Source organism: Salvelinus namaycush, chromosome 5, assembly GCF_016432855.1.
Source record: "Salvelinus namaycush isolate Seneca chromosome 5, SaNama_1.0, whole genome shotgun sequence".
Taxonomy (NCBI): domain Eukaryota; kingdom Metazoa; phylum Chordata; class Actinopteri; order Salmoniformes; family Salmonidae; genus Salvelinus; species Salvelinus namaycush.
Window position 1 is genome coordinate 18,700,924 of NC_052311.1, and position 24,639 is coordinate 18,725,562.

The window sequence follows — 24,639 nt, forward strand, 5'->3', positions numbered from 1 at the left end:
AGTCTGGAGCTTATTCTTTAGAGGTTTGGGGCTGCTGGTGAACCATGATGTGCAGGCATAATCAGTGACACCGGACTAGCTTACTTGCCAGAGTCTTAATGGTGTCCATAGAGTTCCATCCAATTTGCAACAGATTTTCATGTTAATATTCTAAAATCTGCATAGAAACAATATACACATTTCAGGGTTTCCTTTAAGAAAATGTGACTGGGAAGATTTTAATTGACCAGATATTTGAGAAATTTAGCGGACATCTATATGCATTCAGATCAGACTTGGCGCAGCCAGAGCCATCAATAAACAAGGAGTGTTGGCCTTAAAAACAGCTTATTGTCACACCCTGATCTGTTTCACCTGTCTTTGTGCTTGTCTCCACCCCCCTCCAGGTGTCGCCCATCTTCCCCATTATACCCTGTGTATTTATACCTGTGTTCTCTGTTTGTCTGTTGCCAGTTCGTTTTGTTTCGTGAAACCTACCAGCGTTTTGTTCCCCTGCTCATGTCTGTTCTTGCTCCTGTTTTCTAGTCCTTCCCGGTGTTGACCGTTCTGCCTGCCTTGACCCTGAGCCTGCCTGCCGTTCTATACCTTGCCCCACCTCACTGGATTATTGACCCCTGCCTACCCCGACCCTGAGACTGCCTGTCGTTCTGGACCTTTTGCACCCTCTCTGGATTACTGACCTCTGCCTGCCTTTGACCTGTCGTTTGCCTGCCCCTGTACTAGCAATAAACGATTGTTTCTTCGACACTGTCTGCATCTGGGTCATACCTGATAGTACGAACTGGCCATGACTGACCCAGCAGACTCGGTCCAGCTCCGCAATGCCCTCTCCTCCCAAGGAGCCATCATTGGAAGGCACAAGGAGTTGCTTCGTGGTCTCATGGAAGGATTCCAGACCTTGGCCAAACGCCATTCCCGGGGAGTACCAGGACCTCCGGGAGGTGTTCACTTCGCTGTCGCCGCACCGACCATATGACTGCGGGATTGATCTTCTCCCAGGCACCACTCCGCCCTGGGGACAACTGTACTCTCTGTTGGGTCCGGAGACCAAGGCTAGCTGCTGGGTTCATCCGTCTGCCTCCCCCGCCGGCGCAGGGTTCTTCTTTGTGGAGAAGGACAAAACCATACGCCCGGGCCACCGTGTTCTCCAAGATGGACCTACAGAACGCCTCCCACCTAGTGTGGATACGGGAAGGGGACGAGTGGAAGACTGCCTTCAACACGGCCAGCGGTCACTACGAGTATCTGGTCATGCCATTTGGCCTTACCAACGCCTCTGCTATGTTCCAAGCTCTAGCTAATGATGTTCTCCGCGACATGTTGAACCGGTTCGTCTTTGTCTACCTTCGACGACATCCTCGTCTTCTCCCGCTCCACCCAAGAACACGTGCTCCACGTCCGACAGGTTCTCCAAATGCCTCCTGGAGAACCAGCTTTTGTAAAAGCAGAGAAGTGTGAATTCCATCGCTCCACCGTCTTCTTTCTGGGTTACATCATCGCTGCAGGGAGTGTACAGATGGAGAGCGGTGGTGGATTGGCCACAGCCTACGTCCAGAGTACAGCTGCAATGTTTCCTGGGATTTACCAACTTTTATCAACCCTTTATCCAGGGCTACAGAACCCTGGCTTCCCCCCTGTCTGCACTCACCTCTCCCAAGGTTCCGTTCACGTGGTCCCCAGCTGCTGACTGGGGTTTCCGGGATCTCAAACACCGCTTCACCACAGCTCCCATCTTGGTTCATCCTGACCGGTCCCGCCAGTTCGTGGTGGAGGCCGATGCTTCGGATGTCGGAGTAGAGGCTGTCCTGTCCAAGTGGTCTGCCCTGGTCCTCAAGTTACATCACTGCGCCATTTCCCACCGCCTCAACGCCACAGGGGAACTATGATCTGGGGAATCGTGGGGGGGGGGGGGGGGCCCAGATAACTGGATGTTTGTTCCTGATGCGGTCCGCTCCTCGGTCCTGGAGTGGACCCACTCCTCCAGGCTTGCCTGCCACCCGGGCTCCCGTCGGACCCTGGCTTTTGTGCGACACCGCTTTTGATGGCCTACCATGGTTCCTTACGTCTCCGCATTCGTCGCCGCTTGCACAGTCTGTGCAGAGAACAAGACTCCTCGGTAACCTCTGGCTGGTCTCCTCCAACCTCTGCCTGTACCTCACCGTCCCTGATCTCACATCTCCCTGGACTTTGTCACGAGTCTCCCCCCATCTGATGGCAACACCGTCATCCTGATCGGAGTTGATCGGTTTTCCAAAGCCGCCCACTTCATTCCTCTCCCCAAGCTACCCTCTGCTAAAGACATGGCCCAGCTCATGGTGCAGCATGTCTTCCAGATCCATGGACTGCCAGTAGACATGGTCTCCGACCGGGGTCCTCAGTTCTCGTCCCGGTTCTGGAAGGCGTTCTGCACCCTCATTGGGCCATCGGCCAGCCTGTCCTCCGGGTTCCACCCCCAGTCCAACGCCCAGTCGGAGCGAGCCAACCAGGACCTAGAAACTACTCTGCGCTCCCTGGTCTGGAGCCAGCAGCTTGTGTGGGTTGATTACACCCGCAACACCTTTCCATGCTCTGCCATGGGTCTATCACCCTTTGAGTGTTCCCTGGTGTATCAGCCCCTGCTTTTCCCTGAGCAAGAAGAGGACGGCATACCTTCGGCCCAGATGTTTGTCCGCCGCTGTCGTCGTACCTGGAGGAAAGCCCGGTCGGCCCTCAAGACCACCTCCAGGTATCAACGACAAGCGGATCGCCACCGGACCCTGGCTCCTCGGTATCGTCTCAGGCAAAAGGTATGGCTGTCCACCCGGGATCTTCCCCTAGGGGTGGAATCCCGCAAACTCTCCCACCGGTTTATTGGCCCTTTTCCCATCTCCAAAGTCATCAGCCCTTCTGCTGTTCGTCTTCTGTTGCCCCGTACCCTCCGTATACAGCGTACCTTTCATGTGTCCAGAGTTAAACCCATGTCTCCCAGCCCTTTGTCTCCTGTTTTCAGGCCCACCCCTGTTCCCCCATCTCATCGATGGCCAACCGCGTACACGGTGAGGCGTCTCCTGAAGGTTCGACCTCGGGGCAGGGGGTACCAGTACCTGGTTGACTAGGAGGGTTATGGCCCGGAGGAGAGGTGCTGGGTCCCCACTAGGGACATCCTGGACCCAGGCCTCATCGTGGATTTCCAACGCCGGCACCCTGGTCAACCAGGTATGTGCACAGGTAGGACGCCAGGTGGCGCCCCTAGAGAGGGGACTACTGTCACACCTTGATCTGTTTCACCTGTCTTTGTGCTTGTCTCCACCCCCCTCCAGGTGTCGCCCATCTTCCTCATTATCCCCTGTGTATTTATACCTGTGTTCTCTGTTTGTCTGTTGACAGTTCGCTTTGTTTCGTAAAACCTACCAGCGTTTTGTTCCCCTGCTCCTGTTTGTTCTTGCTCCTGTTTTCTAGTCCTTCCCGGTTTTGACCGTTCTGCCTGCGCTGACCCTGAGCCTGCCTGCCGTTCTATACCTTGCCCCATCTCACTGGATTATTGACCCCTGCCTGCTCTGACCCGGAGACTGCCTGCCGTTCTGGACCTTTTGCACCCTTATTGACCTCTGCCTGCCTTTGTCATTTGCCTGCCCCTGTACTAGAAATAAACTTTTGTTTCTTCGACACTGTCTGCATCTGGGTCATACCTGAAATCTTATACCTATAACAAATTGCAAAAACACTATTCCTTGTGTTTCGATGTAGCATATGCCAAATTCTATAGCCTATTTATGTTTTTTAGGGTACTTTCCCATAACAATAATTGTCCACCTCACGGTTCAACTGTCAGAGATTTGAGCACTAAATGCATCAGGGCATTGCATACATAGACCTATAGGCTTAGGTGTCCACTGTATGATATTAATATTTAAACTAAGACTATATGAAGGAAGAGAAGCTTATGGCTAGCCCCAGAAAGATAGAGATATGTTGGCGGCATGCTACGACACCAACATGCATTTCTTTATGTCAGGTGGCTAATGCGTCTGCTATACAGACATAGACGTACAGAAGGAGGGTAATTCGTTAATTTTCAATCCAAATATTTATATAAAGATAAGCATTATATTAGATTATAGGAGCAACTCTGGAAGGCCTGAAACATTATTACTCACCTTACGTTCAACTGTCTGAGTCAGTTTGAGCACGGGTGCACACTGCCTTCATATCATAGGCTTGCAGTAGCTAAAGCTTAATAATAGCCACACCAAATCTTCACAAAAGTTTTTAAACTTGTAACCCGTTTCAGAAAGCTAGGCGTATGTCGCAAGTCACTACTTCACAGGAGAGGCTTTTAAATGTATTTGTTTTTATCGAAATGTGTTTTTGGGGCAGAAATGCCTTCTAGAACATGGTAACTTTTATGTGCCTTAATAACAAACTTGTATTCCATCTGTAAATACAAATAATACATTTTTATTATGAGCCTAGTTGGTTTAGCCATGGAAAAAGTCAGGAACCTTCCCCCTTGCCATGATTGTCTGAGATAATGGATGGGCTGGACATGCAGAGAGAAGTTCAGATTGGTCTGCCATGTAGCATGCTTCTGTCTATAACGTGAGCTGCTCTGTATGTGTATATGATAATTCATACCGCGGATGTTTTGAAATATATAACATTAACCATCAAGAACTACAGAAGTTTTGCTACTTTCCTCAACATTGATGCCCTGATTTTAGCAGGTGCTATCGACAGATCAGTTGGAAAAAGTTGCGATGGGCTACTTTCGGCACACCCCACGGTCAGTGTGAACCGGAGTGACTTGACACAACACTGGCCAAACAAGATATATCTACAAACAAAACAGAGTTAAATGGTCTAGGTATACGGGTAAGAGTCTAGCTACATTTTCAGTTATGTGTATGATCTGTGTAGTAATATTATTCAAAGTCAGATTTTGATATAGGCCAAGGACTGGATGAAGTGAATTTTTACCCAGAGTTTTTCCTTATTATAGGCTACTACTTTTACCCCTTTTAGTCTTGAAATCTTTGGTTGTTTACTACACTGCCAACTCTGTTTAGCACATGCCCTCACATGTGAATCCTTAAAGAGATGGGTGGGACAAAAGCTTAAGAGGGTGTGAACGATGTTGAATGGGTGTAGACAAAGAAGAGCTCTCCAGTATGTGTACCAAAACATTCAAGGGACATTTTCTCAGAAGTGAGGTTACAAGTTTATCAACTTTCAAAGCATAATTACTTTCCCATTGTTTCTCAACTGTAGTGTATGATATGCCAATTTCTATCTCTGAGTCTCTGCTTTTATCCAATGTAAAAAAACACAAATTGGTTATATAGTACTGAATCCAGGTGGTGGGTCACATATCAAAAGTAAGTCAAGCAATTGTTTATAGGGAAAATATGAGCAGGCTATTATATTGCTGCAAACACAACATTACAGTGGCTTGTGAAAGTATTCACCCCCTTTGGCATTTTTCCTATTTTGTTGCCTTACAACCTGGAATTAAAATGGATTTTTGGGGGATTGTATCATGTTATGTTTTTTTAACCTTTATTTAATAACTAGGGAAGTCAGTTAAGAACAAATTCTTATTTTCAATGACGGCCTAGGAACAGTAGGTTAACTGCCTTGTTCAGGGGTAGAACGACAGATTTTTACCTTGTCAGCTCAGGGATTCGATCTTTCAACCTTCTGGTTACTTGACCAACACTCTAACCACTAGGCTAGCTGCCACCCCACAACACAACTTACACAACATGCCTACCACTTTGAAGATGCAACATATTTACTATTATGAAACAAACAAGAAATAAGACAAAAAAACAGAAAACTTGAGCGTGCATGACTATTCACCCCCATAGTCAATACTTTACTTTTGCAGCAATTACAGCTGCAAGTCTGCTGCGCCTTGGTCCCGTTCTTACGACAGCCGTGACACCCACAGCATGATGCTGCCACCACTATGCTATGGGGATGGTGTTCTCAGGGTGATGAGAGGTGTTGGGTTTGCTCCAGACATAGTGTTTTCCTTGATGGCCAAAACGCTCAAATTTAGTCTCATCTGACCAGAGTACCTCCTTCCATATGTTTGGGGAGTCTCCCACATGCCTTTTGGCGAACACCAAACGTGTTTGCTTATTTTTTTCTTGCCACTCTGTCATAAAGCCCAGCTCTATGGAGTGCATGGCTTAAAGTGGTCCTATTGACAGATACTCCAATCTCCGCTGTGGAGCTTTGCAGCTCCTTCAGGGTTATCTTTGGTCTCTTTGTTGCCTCTCTGATTAATGCCCTCCTTGCCTGGTCTGTGAGTTTGGTGTGCGGCCCTCTCTTTGCAGGTTTGTTGTAGTGCCATATTCTTTCCATTTTTTAATAATTGTTTTAATGGTGCTCCATGGGAAGTTCAAAGTTTCGGATATTTTTTTATAACCCAACCCTGATCTGTACTTCTCCACAACTTTATCCCTGACCTGTTTGGAGAGCTCCTTGGTCTTCATAGTACCGCTTCCTTGGTGGTTCCCCTTGCTTAGTGGTGTTGCAGACTCTGGGGCCTTTCAGAACAGGTGTATATATACTTAGATCATGTGACACTTAGACTGCACATAGGTGGACTTTATTTAACTAATTGTGTGACTTCTGAAGGTAATTGGTTGCACCAGATCTTATTTAGGTGCTTCATAGCAAAGGGGGTGAATACATATGCATGCACCACTTTTCCGTTTTTTATTTTTTAGAATTCTTTGAAACAAGTTATTTTTTTCATTTCACTTCACCAATTTGGACTATTTTGTGTATGTCCATTACATGAAATCCAAATAAAAATCAATTTCAATTACAGGTTGTAATGCAACAAAATAGCAAAAACGCCAAGGGGGGTGAATACTTTTGCAAGGCACTGTACAGTTGGAACTTCATTTTGGCAACAGAAAATGTTTCAACAGAATGAAACAAAACACTTGTGAACTGGTTTAAACCTTCACAAAAGTTATGAACAGGATATATTGCAGCAATTACCAGCAAAGTCAAGTGCCTACTATAACCAACAAATGACAGAAATATGCTAATTATACTTATTTTACAACAGACCTACTTATAACCTATCTTAAACTAAATTTGGAGCACACAATTAAAAATGACAGATCGAATTTAATTTAGTCAATGAAAATGTATAGACAGCCTCTCCTCGACAATTTGGCCTGCTACAATTTTATTTATTTGCTTTTATTTTTTCATTGACCAAAAGCTGCAATAAGGGAAACCCTGGAGGATTTTCCCATCAGAGTTGTGTTTCCATCAAATATACTTGTTGCAGATAAAAGTCTGTGTATAAATACGTAGTGAACATAAAAATACTTTTTGAGGTAAAATTCCCATGTACCGAATAAAAAATACAAGTTAAATGGATTTCCATCGCATTTTCAACTCTTGGCGTACTGATGGTTTTGTCATAAAAACTGTTGGTAGGTATAGCGAATGTGCCAACTCTGGTATTGTCACGTGCACTCTGGCCAACAGCTTGCAGACACAGTGCAGTTATAGCCTACTACATGATGAGATAATTATTGACAAAAGTGCAAGATAATATGTATTTGTCAAATGGCATCCAAGCATTGATCATCACATCACCAGAACAAAACCCTAGATATAGGAGCGTGTGTATGCTTACAGGAGACTTTTGAAGTAGCCTAATCAGATTAAAACATTGTGACTGGTTGTGTTAATACCACATATAAAAGTTAATATTAAAAAGTTATATTTAGGCTATATTGAAGCGTTCTAGGTGCATGAGGAATAGCCGCTAGGATTGTAGAGGAGGCAGAGCGTGTGTTAAGCTTTCCTGAATAACTGGGCCTGCTGGGAGCATATGTGGCCACATTATTATAGGACGACTTGGGAGAATGATGATCTGCAACAGACAGCGCATCTCAGTATCAGAAGTAAAACTACAGCCAGACTGGCCTACTACTGTGCCTTCCTAGACCTAACACATTGTCCAGAGTAGACCCACAACTGATCCAAATCAAATGAAACATTCAAATAGCACGGCTTTTGCGCCGTTACTCAAATGACATTTTCATTGCACCCTAGAGTAGGCTAGAATGTTGTACTCACTTGAAAACAATAATTAAATTGTTCATTGCATTATTGTGTTGTAGTCTAGTCGAGGTAGGATGATTGTACTGTCCCTAAACAATATTATTTTGCTTTGTCTCATGCCTTCACTGTTCTTTCATGCGCAATGATGCACCTGGTATCTCCGCTGTCTATTAGCTATTCCTATTTATTCTTGTCGATTCATTAAAAAAAATTATGTAGCTTGTAATATTTGTTATGTGTGGTATGATTGCAAGTTAGCCTACAGCAGATCTGGACAACGATCCACCTACCACTATTGTCACTATGAATGGTGGATGGAGGGCAGGATAGATAGTTAGACTGGTAGACTATACTGACCTGTGGAATAGTAAAAGTTAGTACAGGGAAAAGTATAGTGCATAAGGGAAGTACCAAAACACCTTGACATAGGAAAAGGTGCATGCAAGCAGATTAGGAAATGTGGCTAGGATGGAAGAAATATATAGCAAAATCTGCAAAAGAGCGAATGTAAGCCTTGGGAAAAACGCACTACCCTCCCCTGTGCCCAATTTTTTTTAAACACAACCCTCTCCAAAGCAAAAAACCCTTCCCTATTTTGGAACACACCTCCCCCCACTAAATTGCGATCTGTCCCTTACGCTAGAGAAAGGCATGACAGTAGGTAGGAAGTGAGCTACTGAACAGAACAGGGGACAGTTGGTAAAGCAGGTGGGCAGTGTAGTCTTACTGTATCTCTTTGGTCCATCCTCCAGGCAGAAGGAGAGGGTCAGGGTGGCGTCCTCCTCAAAGAACTCCGTGGCAAACGCATCCCACCACAGACTGTCACTCTCCTGAAAGAGAGAGAGAGAAGAAAGTTGATCAATAATTGAAACAGTTCTAATATTATCATACAATTTGCTTTGTTGCACAGAACATATTATATGGAAACAACAGATTCTATACTATCTACGTATTCCCCCAAAATCTCTTTTCTCCATGATAAGTACATCACGCATCAACCCAGGACATCCACCACTGTACACAACAACATGATATTGAAATCACTTTGCTATCACTAACAGGCAAAACGTTGTACCCTTCCACCTGCCACTCCGGGGAACATGACACCATCATTTACCAGATAATGTACCGTAACCGCGGACAACCCCATGTGACGCGTGATGTTGATTTCACCCGACATGTTAGGACAGATTGAGAGGCTTTCCTTCGTTGCTCCACTGAGGGATCGCTAGACCCTTCCAGATTTTTACAATTATCCATGTCAATGTCGCCTAGCGTCAAGTCCAATATGTGCTGACCCCAAGGACCTCGAAGAACAACTCAATGTGCTTCATATCTGCAGGTCTTGAGGTGTGTGTGTGTGTGTGTGTGTGTGTGTGTGTGTGTGTGTGTATGTGTGTGTGTATGTGTGTGTGTGCGTGTGTGTGATATAGGGAGGAGAGGGAGGGGAAAGAGGGGATGGAGGGAGAGAGGGAGGGGATAGAACTTCTGCAGTTCATTTTGAAGGTGAATCAATACGTGATTATGACCTGGGAATAGAGCGTCCGCTGGTGAAGTAGCATCAACATCCCTGGGTCATAGATTAGTGATAAACCTAGGGATAGGCCTATGATACCTTAACGGCTGGGATTCAATCAATTACAGATTGAGTTAAACTGTACTGCTGTATCGGAGGTGTTAACAATGTTGTAGCCAACACACGCTAATCTGATTCTCATTGGATATTGGATACATACTAGAAGTGCGGTTTTCTCCTATGAAAAATTATACACTCTCATCTGTCCATTTCTGCACAGTCACATATTTGTTATCTTTGCTGCATCACCACTACCCAAATTTAGAGCAAGCAAACTATGATTCTTAATTCTGACCCAGATACGCCCACTGCTGCACCATCATTGCATTCTACTAGCACACTGGGAGTAGTGATGATTGACTCAACAGGAGTCCCTGAATGGTGTGTGTGATTGGGCTTGTGCCAGGCAACTGTCAGCGGATTGAGTCCCCCAGGGGACAGGAGGACAGGGTGGTATGGTGGTGGGATAAGGGGCATGGATGCCTAGCGCAGCAGGATTCCACTAGAGTAGAGGTTACCAAACTTTTATAGTCCCGTACCCTTTCAAATATTCAACCTCCAGCTGTGTACCTCCTCTAGCACCAGGGTCAGCGCACTCTCAAATGTAGTTTTTTGCCATCATTGTAAGCCTGCCACACACACACTATACGATACATTTATTAAACATAAGAATGAGTGTGAGTTTTTGACACAACCCAGCTCGTGGGAAGTGACAAAGAGCTCTTATAGGACCAGGGCACAAATAATAATATAAGGATAATCAATCATTTTACTCTTTGTTTAGCCATCTTACATATAAAACTTTATTTGTTCATCAAAAATGCTGAATAACTCACCACAGGTTAATGAGAAGGGTGTGCTTGAAAGGATGCACATAACTCTGCAATGTTGGGTTGTATTGGAGAGAGTCTCAGTCTTAAATCATTTTCCACACAGTCTGTGCCTGTATTTAGTTTTCATGCTAGTGAGGGCCGAGAATCCACTCTCACATAGGTATGTGGCTGCAAAGGGCATCAGTGTCTTAACAGCGCGATTTGCCATGGCAGGATACTCTGAGCGCAGCCCAATCCAGAAATCTGGTAGTGGCTTCTGATTAAATAAAATGTATCACATAACCGCTTGTTGCAATTTCGATGAGGCTCTCTTGTTCAGATATCGGTAAGTGAACTGGAGGCAGGGCATGAAAGGGATAACGAATCCAGTTGTTTGTGCCATCCGTTCTTGAAAGTACCTGCGTAATTTCGCACACAACTCAATCAGGTCCTTCGCTATATCACATTTGACATTGTCTGTAAGCTTGAGTTCATTTGCACACAAAAAAATCATACAATGACGGAAAGACCTGTGTGTTGTCCATGTTAAAAGCAGACAGAGAAGAGCTCCAACTTCATAATCATAGCCTCAATTTTGTCCCGCACGTTGAATATAGTTGCGGAGAGTCCCTGTAATCCTAGATTCAGATCATTCAGGTGAGAAAAACATCATCCAGATTGGCCAGTCGTGTAAGAAACTCGTCATCATGCAAGCGGTCAGACAAGTGAAAATGATGGTCAGTAAAGAAAACTTTAAGCTCGTCTCTCAATAAATAAAAAAAACGTGTCAATACTGTGTCAATCCTCTCCTGTTGTCCTGGTTTCCAGTGTTTTGCAAAAGAGGGTGTCTTCCTTAATTGACCCCCCATAAACGTAACAGACATATACCAGGAGCTGTGCCAGGCCCGCCACGTCTGTTGACTCATCCAGCTGTAACACGTAGAATTCACTGGCTTGTATGCGAAGCAGTAATTGTTTCAAAACATCTCCTGCCGTGTCATTTATGCATCGTGAAACAGTGTTGTTTGATGACGCAATTATCTGTATAGTATTTTTGGCCTTTACCCCAGCATTGTCCCAGCCATATCCGCGGCAGCAGGAAGATTTAAGTACTCCACAATAGTATTGGGCTTGCCTGTTCTAGCCACTTGGTAGCTCACCATATAAGACGCTTCTAGCCCCTTCTAATTAATGGTATCTGTTGGTTCTATACATGTCGTACTACTCATAAGTTTATAAGGCTTATTTTTTAAATTGGAATGTTTTGTTTCTAAATCTCTTCCCAAGACTGAAGGTTTCATCGAGTTGTGAGATAGTACTTTTGCACATATAACACACTGTGGCTGAGGAAAGGCACTACTCCCAATATAAGTGAACCGCAAATCAATGTAGTTCTCATCATATTTGCGCCTCTTCGACGGTCCAACGTCCCTGTCAGTTGTTCGGTGAGGGGGCAGTAGCTCTTCAGCTGCATCAGATTCACAACTGTCAATGTCCATGCTAGCTGGGCTAACAACAAATGTAGAATTACTGATGCTAGCATTGGATGTGCTCGTGGAAGCAGAGAGACTTGTGTCGTCGACACAGGTGTAGTACTGCTGGTAGTAGCAGTACTACCAGTAGAGCTGGTATGTGTCTCTATGGCCTTACTTCTTTTAACCATTCATCAATTTTCGAGCAAACGGAATGAGCAGCAGCTACGTTTGGCTACACACGGACCGTTAGTGGAATTTATTTGACATTGTGCTGTTATTTCGCTGAACACTAGATGGTTTAATTATATTTTTGGCAGTGAAACAAGGCTACTCAGGCAAGAAAACCCCCCAAATGTATAGCCCCGTTGGAAAATATAAACAGAAAAATGAGAAGAAATTATATATTTTTTTATATAAGTAAAAAATAAAATCTCATAAAAAAAAAATGTGAATCACATTTTTATTTGGCATACCCCCCACGGCATTGCGCGTACCCCAGTTTGGGAATACCTGCACTAACAACAATGGTCACACACGTGACTGACGAGGACTCCACTGGGACAGCACTGGATGAGCTGGTTGAGAAATGTGTATGTGTGAGAGAGAGAGAGAGACAAAGAGGGGGGGACAGAGAGAGAAAGAGAGGGGGGGGGCAGAGAGAGAGAGAGAGAGAGAGACAGAGAGGGGGGACAGAGAGAGAGAGAGAGAGGGGGGCAGAGAGAGAGAGAGAGAGAGAGGGGGGGAGAGAGAGAGAAGGAGACTGAGATGGAGAGAGAGAGAGAGAGAGAGAGAGGGTGGGGAGAGAGAGAGAAGGAGGGGGAGACAGACATAGAGGGAAAGGGAGGGGTAAGAGGGAGAGGGAGAGAGAGAAAGACAGAGAGAGAGAGAGAGAAGGGGGGAGAGAGAGATAGAGAGAGTGAGTGAGGGAGAGAGAGACAGGGAAAGAGAGAGAGACAGGGAGGGGGAGAGAGACACAGAGAGAGAGAGCGAGAGAGAGAGAGAGAGAGAGAGAGAGAGAGAGAGAGAGAGAGAGAGACACACAGTGAGCATAGCCTTGCTATTGAGAAAGGCCACAGTAGGCAGACCTGGCTCTCAAGAGAAGACAGGCAATGTGCACACTGCCCACAAAATTAGGTGGAAACTGAGCTGCACTTCCTAACCTCCTGCTAAATGTATGACCATATTAAAGACAGATATTTCCCTCAGATTACACAAACCCACAAAGAATTTGAAGACAAACGCAGTTTTTATAAACTCCCATATCTATTGGGTGAAATACCACAGTGTGCCATCAAAGCAGTAAGATTTGTGACCTGTTGCCACAAGAAAAGGGCAACCAGTGAAGAACAAACACCATTGTAAACACAACCCATATTTATTTTACCTTTTGTACTTGAACTATTTGCACATAATAATTATATTTTTGGCAGTGAAACAAGGCTACTCAGGCAAGAACCCCCCCCAAATGTATACCCCCCGTTGGAAAATATAAATGGAAAAATGTGAAGATTTTTTAAATTATATATATATAAGAATAGTCTGAAATGTCTTTATTTTTTGGAACTTTTGTGAGTGTAATGTTTACTTTTAATTTTTTTCTTGTTTATTATCTATTTAATTTGCTTTGGCAATGTAAACATATCATTTTTTATTTAACCAGGTAAGTCAGTTAAGAACAAATTCTTATTTACAATGACAGCCTACCGGCTGCAGAACAACAGATACTTACCTTGTCAGCTCAGGGATTCGATTCAGCAACCTTTCAGTTACTGGCCCAACACTCTAACCACTAGGCTACCTGCCTAGCGGCAGGTAGGCACCAGGCCAATAAAGCCCTTCAATTGAGTTGAGTTGAATTGAATTGAGAGAGAAAGAGAGAGCGAGAGAGAGAGAAATTGCATGGCTGTCTAAAGCTTTGTGCATTTCTTTTTGGTGTGTGTGAGTACTTGCACGCGTGTGTGTGAGACCGATTCTGATTAGTCGCACTCAGCAGGCTGAATGACCTCAGCAGATAATCCTGTACTGTGAGGGGCCTTCAGGGAGTGAGAGTAGAACCAGGGTCAACAAGGCACTATCTCCCCCCTCTCTCTTTCTCTCACACACTCTCTCTCTTTTTCTCTCATTCACACTCTCCCATTGCTTTGGCAATGTTAACATTGCCAAAGCAAGTGAAGTAGATAATAAACAAAAGCGAAAAAAACAATAAAACTTAACAGTAAACATTACACTCACAGAAGTTCCAAAAGAATAATGTCTATATACAGTATTGTAACGATGTGCAAATAGTACAAAAGGGAAAATAAATAAACATAAATATGGGTTGTATTTACAATGGTGTTTGTTCTTCACTGGTTGCCCTTTTCGTATGGCAACAGGTCACAAATCTTGCTGGCTATGCTCACTGAGTCGATACATAGTCAAAGCATTCCTTAAGTTTGAATCAGTCACAGTGGTCAGGTATTCTGCCACTGTGTACTCTCTGTTTAGGGCCAAATAGCATTCTAGTTTGCTCTGCTTCTTTGTTAAATCTTTCCCATGTGTCAAGGAACCATCCTTTTGTTTTCTCATGATTTGGATGGGTCTAATTGTGTTGCTGTCCTGGGGCTCTGTGGGGTCTGTTTGTGTTTGTGAACAGAGCCACATGACCAGCTTGCTTAGGGGACTCTTCTCCAGGTTCATCTCTCTGTAGGTGATGGCTTTCTTATGGAAGGTTTGGGAATCGCTTCCTTTTAGGTGGTTGCAGAATTGAACGTCTCCTTTCTGGATTTTGATAATTAGCGGGTTCAGCCAAATTCTGCTCTGCATGCATTATTTGATGTTTTACGTTGATCAAGGAGGATATTTTTGCAGAATTCTGCATGCAGTCTCAATTTGGTGTTTGTCCCATTTAGTGAATTCTTGGTTGATGAGTTTAGAAATGGTTGGTGAGCGGATATGGGCTAGCTAAAGCATTAGTAAGAATAGATATTTGGGCTAGATAAAGTATTAGTTGGACACTAGAGTGATGATAGATCAATGGGCTAGCTACAAGATTAGTGGGACACCATACCGAGGATAGATCTATGGGCTAGATAAAGGATAAGTGGGACACCATAGTGATGATAGATCTATGGGTTAGCTAAAGGATTAGTGGGACACCATAGTGAGGATAGATCTATGGGCTAAGTAAAGGATTAGTGGGAGACCATAGCGAGGATAGATATATGGGCTAGCTAAAGGATTAGTGGGACACCATAGTGAGGATAGATCTATGGGCTAACTAAAGGATTAGTGGGACATCATAGTGAGGATAGATCTATGGGCTAGCTAGAGGATTAGCAGGACACCATAGTGAGGATAGATCTATGGGCTAGCTAGAGGATTAGCAGGACACCATAGTGAGGATAGATTTATGGGCTAGCTAAAGGATTAGTGGGAGACCATAGCGATGATAGATATATGGGCCAGCTGAAGGATTAGTGGGAGACCATAGTGAGGATAGATATATAGGCTAGCTAAAGGATTAGTGGGACATCATAGTGAGGATAGATCTATGGGCTAGCTAAAGGATTAGTGGGAGACCATAGCGATGATAGATATATGGGCCAGCTGAAGGATTAGTGGGACACCATAGTGAGGATAGATATATGAGCTAGCTAAAGGATTGGTGGGACATCATAGTGAGGACAGATCTATGGGCTAGATAAAGGATTAGTGCGATACAAAAGTGAGGATAGATCTATGGGCTAGCTAAAGGATTAGTGGGACATCATAGTGAGGACATATTTATGGGCTAGATAAAGGATTAGTGGGACACCACAGTGAGCATAGATATTTGGGCTAGCTAAAGGATTAGTGGGACACCATAGTGAGGATAGATCTGTGGGCTAGCTAAAGGATTAGTGGGACACCATAGTGAGGATAGATCTGTGGGCTAGCTAAAGGATTAGTGGGACACCATAGTGAGGATAGATCTGTGGGCTAGCTAAAGGATTAGTGGGACACCATAGTGAGGATAGATCTGTGGGCTAGCTAAAGGATTAGTGGGACACCATAGTGAGGGTAGATCTTTGGGCTAGCTAAAGGATTAGTGGGACACCATAGTGAGGAAAGATATTTAAGATAGCTAAACGATTAGTGGGAGACCATCGTGAGGATAGATCTATGGGCTAGCTGAAAGGATTAGTGGGACACCATAGTGAGGATAGATCTATGGGCAAGCTAAAGGATAGTGAGGATAGATCAAATGCTAGCTAAATGATTAGTGGGACACCATAGTGAGGATAGATCTATGGACTAGATAAAGGATTAGTGGGACATCACAGTGAGGCTAGATCTATGGTTCAGCGAAAGGATCATTGGGACACCATGGTTAGGACGGACATATGGGCTAGCTAAGGGATTAGTGGGAGACCATAGTGAGGATAGATATTTTGGCTATTTTTAGGATTAGTGGGACACCATATTGAGCATAGATCTTTGGGCTAGCTAAAGGATTAGTGGGACACCATAGTGAGGATAGATCTGTGGGCTAGCTAAAGGATTAGTGGGACACCATAGTGAGGGTAGATCTTTGGGCTAGCTAAAGGATTAGTGGGACACCATAGTGAGGAAAGATATTTAAGATAGCTAAACGATTAGTGGGAGACCATCGTGAGGATAGATCTATGGGCTAGCTGAAAGGATTAGTGGGACACCATAGTGAGGATAGATCTATGGGCAAGCTAAAGGATAGTGAGGATAGATCAAATGCTAGCTAAATGATTAGTGGGACACCATAGTGAGGATAGATCTATGGACTAGATAAAGGATTAGTGGGACATCACAGTGAGGCTAGATCTATGGTTCAGCGAAAGGATCATTGGGACACCATGGTTAGGACGGACATATGGGCTAGCTAAGGGATTAGTGGGAGACCATAGTGAGGATAGATCTATGGGCTAACTGAAATGATTAGTGGGACAGCTCAGTGAGGATAGATCTATGGGCAAGCTGAAGGATTAGTGGGACAACATAGTGAGGATAGATCTATGGGCTAGCTAAATGATTAGTGGGACACCAGAGTGAGGATAGATCTATGGGCTAGCTAAAGGATTAGTGGGATACCACAGTGAGGATAGATATATGGGCAAGCTAAATGATTAGTTGGACACTATAGTGATGCTAGATCTTTGGGCTAGCTAAAGGTGAGTGAGGATAGATCTACGGGCTAGCAAAAGGATTAGCGGGACCAAATAGTGATGATAGCTCTATGAAATAGCGAAAGGATTAGTGGGACACCATAGTGAGGATAGATCTATGGGCTAGCTAAAGGTTTATTGGGACACAAAAACGTGGATAGATCTATGGGCTAGCTAAAGGAATTGTGTGATGCTGTTGTGATTATGGATCTATGGGCTAGCTAAAGGATTACTGGGACACAAAAGCGTGGATAGATCTATGGGCTAGCTAAAGGATTAGTTGGATGCTGTCGTGCTTATGGATCTATGGGCTAGCTAAAGGATAGTGAGGATAGCTCTATGGGCTAGCGAAATGATTAGTGGGACACCAAAGTGAGGATAGATCTATGGGCTAGATAAAGGATTAGTGGGATACCATAGTGAGGATAGATCTTTGAGCTAGCCAAAGGATTAGTGGGACACCATAGTGAGGATAGATCACTGGGCTAGCTAAAGGATTGGTGGGACATCATAGTGAGGACAGATCTATGGGCTGCCAAAAGTATTAGTGGGACACCATAGTGAGGATAGATCTATGGACTAGATAAAGGATTAGTGGGATACCAAAGTGAGGATAGATATTTGGGCTAGATTAAGGATTAGTGGGACACCATAGTGAGGATAGATCTTTGAGCTAGCCAAAGGATTAGTGAGACACCATAGTGAGGATAGATCTATGGGCTAGCTTAAGGATTAGTGGGACACCATAGTGAGGAAAGATCTATGGGCTAGCTAAAGGATTAGTGGGACGCCATAGTGAGGATAGATCTATGAGCTAGCTAAAGGATAGTGAGATTAGATCTATGGGCTAGCTAAAGGATTGCGAGGATATATAAACGGGCTAGATAAAGGATTAGTGGGATACCATAGTGAGGATAGATCTATGGGCTAGCTAAATGATTAGTTGGACACTATCGTGATTATAGATCTATGAGCTAGGTAAATTATAGTGAGGATATATCTATGGGCTAGCTAAAGGATTAGTGGGATACCATTGCGAGGATAGCTCAATAGCCTAGCGAAAGGATTAGTGGGACACCATAGTGAGGAAAGATCTATGGGCTAGCAAAAGGACTATTGGGACACTATAGTGGGAATAGATCTATGGACAAGCGAAAGGATCAGTGGGACACCATAGTGAGGATAGATCCATGAGAAAGCTAATGGATAAGTTGCACACTATAGTGATGATAGATATATTGGAAAGTTAAAGGATTTTTGGGACACCATAGTGATGATAGATCTATGGGCTAGCTAAAGGATTAGTGGGACACCATAGTGAGGATAGAACTATGAGCTAGCTAAAGAATAGTGAGATTAGATCTATGGGCTAGCTAAAGGATAGTGAGGATATATCTATGGGCTAGCTAAAGGATTAGTGGGATACCAATGCGAGGATAGATCTATGGGCTAGCTATACGACTAGTGGGACACCAGAGTGAGGATAGATCTATGGGCTAGCCAAAGGATTAGTGGGACACCATAGTGATGATAGATCTAAGGGCTAGCTAAAGAATGAGAGGGACACCATTGTGAGGATAGATCTATGGGCTAGCTAAAGGATTAGTTGGATGCTGTCGTGATTATAGATCTATGGGCTAGCTAAAGGATAAGTGGGACACCATAGTGAGGATAGATCTATGGACAAGCGAAAGGATCAGTGGGACACCAGCATGAGGATACAGCTACGGGCTAGCTAAAGGATTAGTTGCACACTATAGTGATGATAGATCTATGGGCAAGCTAAAGGATTAGTTGCACACTATAGTGATGCTAGATCTATGGGCAAGCTAAAGGATTAGTGGGACACCATAGTGAGGATAGATCTATGTGCCAGCAAAAGGATAGTGAGAATAGATCTGGACACCATAGTGAGGATAGATCTATGGGCTAGCTAAAGGAAATTGATGATAGATCTATAGGCAAGCTAAAGGATTAGTTGCACACTATAGTGAGGATAGATCTATGGGCTAGCTAAATGATTAGTGGGATACCATTGTGAGGATAGATCTATGGGCTAGCTAAAGGATTAGTGGGACACCATAGTGAGGATAGATCTATGGGCTAGCTAAAGGATAGAGAGTATAGATCTATGGGCTAGCTAAAGCATTAGTGGGATACCATAGTGAGGATAGAATCTAGGGGTTGCTAAAGGATTAGTTGGACACTTTCGTCAAATCAAATCAAATAAATTTTTATTGGTCAAATACACATGGTTAGCAGATGTTAATGCGAGTGTAGCGAAATGCTTGTGCTTCTAGTTCCGACCATGCAGTAATATCTTACATGTAATCTAACAATTTCACAACATCTGCCTTTTACACACAAGTGTAAAGGAATTAAAAATAATATGTACATATAAATATATGGATGAGCGATGGCCAAACGGCATAGGCAAGATGCCGTAGATGGTATAGAGTACAGTATATACATACGAGATGAGTAATGTAGGGTATGTAAACATTATATAAAGTGGTATTGTATAATGTGACTGGTGATACATGTATTACATACATTTTTAATTATTAAAGTGGCTAGAGATGAGTCAGTATGTTGGCAGCAGCCACTCAATGTTAGTGATGGCTGTTTAACAGTCTGATGGCCTTGAGATATAAGCTGTTTTTCAGTCTCTCGGTCCCAGCTTTGATGCACCAGTACTGACCTTGCCTTCTGGATGATAGTGGGGTGAACAGGCAGTGGCTCGGGTGGTTGTTGTCCTTGATGATCTTTTTGGCCTTCCTGTGACATCGGGTGGTGTAGGTGTCCTGGAGGGCAGATAGTTTGCCCCCGGTGATACGTTGTGCAGACCTCACTACCCTCTGGAGAGCCTTACGGTTGTGGGCGGAGCAGTTGCCGTACCAGGCGGTGATACAGGCCGACAGGATGCTCTCGATTGTGCATCTGTAAAAGTTTGTGAGTGTTTTTGGTGACAAGCCAAATTTCTTCAGCCTCCTGAGGTTGAAGAGGCGCTGCTGCGCCTTTTTTACCACGTTGTCTGTGTGGGTGGACCATTTCAGTTTGTCCGTGATGTGTACGCCGAGGAACTTAACACTTTCCACCTTCTCCACTACTGTCCCGTCGATGTGGATAGGGGGGTGCACCCTCTGCTGTTTCCTGAAGTCCACGATCATCTCCTTTGTTTTGTTGACGTTGAGTGTGAGGTTATTTTCCTGACACCACACTCAGAGGGCCCTCACCTCCTCCATGTAGGCCGTCTCGTCATTGTTGGTAATCAAGCCTACCACTGTAGTATCGTCTGCAAACTTGATGATTGAGTTGGAGGCGTACATGGCCACACAGTCATGGGTGAACAGGGAGTACAGGAGAGGGCTGAGAACGCACCCTTGTAGGGCCCCAGCGTTGAGGATCAGCGGGGTGGAGATGTTGTATCCTACCCTCACCAACTGGGGGCGTCCCGTCAGAAAGTCCAGGACCCAGTTGCACAGGGCGGGGTCGAGACCCAGGGTCTCGAGCTTAATGGCGAGTTTGGAGGGTACTATGGTGTTAAATGCTGAGCTGTAGTCGATGAACAGCATTCTTACATAGGTATTCCTCTTGTCCAGATGGGTTAGGGCAGTGTGCAGTGTGATTGCGATTGCGTCGTCTGTGGACCTATTGGGGCGGTAAGCAAATTGGAGTGGGTCTAGGGTGTCAGGTAGGGTGGAGGTGATATGATCCTTGACTAGTCTCTCAAAGCACTTCATGATGACGGAAGTGAGTGCTACGGGGCGATAGTCGTTTAGCTCAGTTACCTTGGCTTTCTTCTTGAACAGAAACAATGGTGGCCCTCTTAAAGCATGTGGGAACAGCAGACTGGGATAGGGATTGATTGAATATCTCCGTAAACACACCAGCCAGCTGGTTTGCGCATGCTCTGAGGACGCGGCTAGGGATGCCGTCTGGGCCGGCAGCCTTGCGAGGGTTAACACGTTTAAATGTTTTACTCATGTTAGCTGCGGTAAAGGAGAGCCCGCAGGTTTTGGTAGCGGGCTGTGTCGGTGGCACTGTATTGTCCTCAAAGCGAGCAAAGAAGTTGTTTAGTTTGTCTGGGAGCAAGACATCTAGTGATGCTAGATATATGGGCTAGCTAAAGGATTAGTGGGACACCATAGTGGGGATAGATCTATGGGCTAGCTAAAGGATTAGTGGGACACCATAGTGAGGATAGATATATGGGCTAGCTAAAGGATTAGTGGGACACCATAGTGAGGATAGATATATGGGCTAGCTAAAGGATTAGTGGGACACCATAGTGAGGATAGATATATGGGCTAGCTAAAGGATTAGTGGGACACCATTGTGGGGATTGTCACTAAATAACAACAGACCTGGGGCTTTTATTAACACACACTTATAAATGGATGACACACACACACACACACACACACACACACACACACACACACACACACACACACACACACACACACACACACACACACACACACACACACACACACACACACACACACACACACACACACACACACACACATACTCTTATTGCTTTTGGCAAACACTCCATGAAGTGAAGCACAATGTCAGTACATTTCAATCTGAAACAATAATATTCCCAGCATGCTTTAGTTAAATGGTATTTTCTCCTTTTTCTGTTGTATGAGAGAGTGGCCACCATAGTGAGTGGTTGTGTCTGGGGTCTAACCTTGGATAATTAACCTCTGCAATCCCATTCAAATAATGAATGGATCAGACCCTGCCTGTTTCTCTATGAGAATTATACTTCAGAAGGCCCTGGGGATACGAAGCATAATGGCTTAAAGTGCAAATCCACCACTTGTCAACTTCATTTTCATTATCTCCAGCCCTGTGTCTAAATATGTGAAAACAGTGCATTTCTATGTTTTGTAGAAAAAAATATAAAGTTCTACCAGATGACATCATAAAAAGTTAAGATATTTAAAAAACGGTAGTTTTCAAATACTATGAGATTTGCAGTGACATGGGGGGTAAGAAAATAACCTCCCTTTGGCTAGAAAATCGTTGCAGGTTTTGAAAATCACTGTTTTTCTTACTTTAAATCCTACCCTGTGACGTCACAGAGAAGTATTTTTAGGACCTTTCTTCTTATATTTTTAACCACAGATCATAGAAACACGCTGTTTTCACATATGTAGACACTGATTTGGTGCTGGAGATAATGAAGGAGGTTGAAAAGTGGCGGAATTTCCCTTTAAATGTGTGAAAAACATGGTGGTGATGCGTAGAGACATTTTCAAGGTTGTGTACATTTCTAAAGTGTATACAGTATAAGAAGTGAAAAGATACTTTCATTATCCAAACTATAATACGAATGGTGCATTATAATGTACTTTAATTCCGTATGCCTGTACAGTTAGCAATGCTGATATATGTTTCTAAAGCTGTTTACCGTGGTACAAAGTAGTAATAAACAGGAATTGTAGGTGCTTTAGGGATACCATCCTTACATTATGCAAATTCTAGAGAAATGCTGTGTCCTTGAAAAGCCACTGTGCTTTCAGATGGCCACTACCCACAATGCATCAGTGGGTCCTAGACAACACATCAGCATGCACTAATTGGACCAATAAACACGCAGCTGGTTGCCTCATCAAACTCAACGCCACTTTTACTCATATCGCTTTGTGAGTATTGTGGTAACATTGGTATAGTGTTTAGTTCATCAGCTGATCTCCTGAAATCAGTGTACATTGTTTTGAGTCAGTGAAGAAGAGCCTAGTGATTATGCCAATACATTTAACTCCAGCTGTAAGCTGTCTTCATATGTTTTTCCTATGTTTCTGGTGGGAATAGTCAGCAGTGTGGTCTTCTGACATATTGACAATTACCTCGCCTGTATATGGCCGTTCTACATAACGGTCATCACCTAATCTCTACTATGTCAGAGAGAATAATTTGCCTTATACAATTGTATGCTATTCGTAATGAACTAACAAGATAAATTGCATAGAAGGAATCAATTAGGGACAGCCATGTTTGTGGGCTATACAATACAATACAATACATCATCCACATCCACATTCATCACTATGACCATGAAGGAAAGACATTTATCAAACTGAAAAAAATGGAACAGGAAGTGAATGGAATAGGTCCCTGTGTCTTATCTATACCCTGGTTGGGACTATGGGAACTGTAGGAAAGTGACAGGAAAAAGGTGGGACCATTGTCCAAGCTTCCTGCTAGTCGGCCCAGCACATTGTTTGGGCAAAACCTTGTCTTTTGGAGTTAGACATGTAACTATTATATGGGATCATGGATTAGCATCAGTCTTGGGGTCAAAAACTATTGACCTTTCTCAAAAACCTTTCTTAAAGTATCAGTCGCAATCCAAAGTGGGTCGCAGACATGTTAATGGTGGGTCGAAACATGTCAGAGAAAAAAATATATAAAAAGAAACTCAGCAAAAAAAGAAACATCCTCTCACTGTCAACGGCGTTTATTTTCAGCAAATTTAACGTGTGTAAATATTTGTATGAACATAAGATTCAACAACTGAGACATATACAAGTTCCACAGACATGTGACTAACAGAAATTGAAAAATGTGTCCCTGAAGAAAGGGGCGGTCAAAATCAAAAGTAACAGTCAGTATCTGGTGTGGCCACCAGCTGCATTAAATACTGCAGTGCATCTCCTCCTCATGGACTGCACCAGATTTGCCAGTTCTTGCTGTGAGATGGTACCCCACTCTTCCACCAAGGCACCTGCAAGTTCCTGGACATTTCTGGGGGGAAAGGCCCTAGCCCTCACTCTCTGATCCAACAGGTCCCAGACGTGCTCAATGGGATTGAGATCCGGGCTCTTCGCTGGCCATGGCAGAACACCGACATTCCTGTCTTGCAGGAAATCACGCACAGAACGAGCAGTATGGCTGGTGGCATTGTCATGCTGGAGGGTCATATCAGGATGAGCCTGCAGGAAGGGTACCACATGAGGGAGGAGGATGTCTACCCTGTAACGCACAGCATTGAGATTGCCTGCAATGACAACAAGCTCAATCTGATGATGCTGTGACACACCGCCCCAGAACATGACGGACCCTCCACCTTCAAATCAATCCTGCTCCAGAGTACAGGACTCGGTGTAACGCTCATTACTTCGACTCGTCAGTAAAGAGTACTTCTTGACAGTCCTGTCTGGTCCAGCGACGGTGGGTTTGTGCCCATAGGCAACGTTGTTGTCGGTGATGTCTGGTGAGGACCTGCCTTACAACAGGCCTACAAGCCCTCAGTCCAGCCTCTCTCAGCCTACTGCGGACAGTCTGAGCACTTATGGAGGGATTGTGCATTCCTGGTGTAACTTAGGCAGTTGTTGATGCCATCCTGTACCTGTCCCGCAGGTGTGATGTTCGGATGTACCGATCCTGTGCATGTCTTGTTACACGTGGTCTGCCACTGCGAGGACGATCAGCTGTCCGTCCTGTCTCCCTGTAGCGCTGTCTTAGGCATCTCACAGTACGGACATTGCAATTTATTGCCCTGGCCACATCTGCAGTCC

The 24,639-nt window shown here is 44.3% G+C and overlaps 1 protein-coding gene across 2 annotated transcripts in view; it reads right to left on the reverse strand.

Moving 5' to 3' along the window:
- LOC120048023 (LIM domain-binding protein 2-like) overlaps nucleotides 1–24,639 on the reverse strand; it is a 106,771-nt gene that overhangs the window by 67,140 nt on the left and 14,992 nt on the right. For both annotated transcript variants that reach the window (XM_038993694.1, XM_038993693.1), the window contains exon 2: nucleotides 8,807–8,909. In XM_038993694.1, coding sequence (XP_038849622.1) covers nucleotides 8,807–8,909 — 103 coding nt within the window. The remainder of the gene's footprint in view (nucleotides 1–8,806; nucleotides 8,910–24,639) is intronic.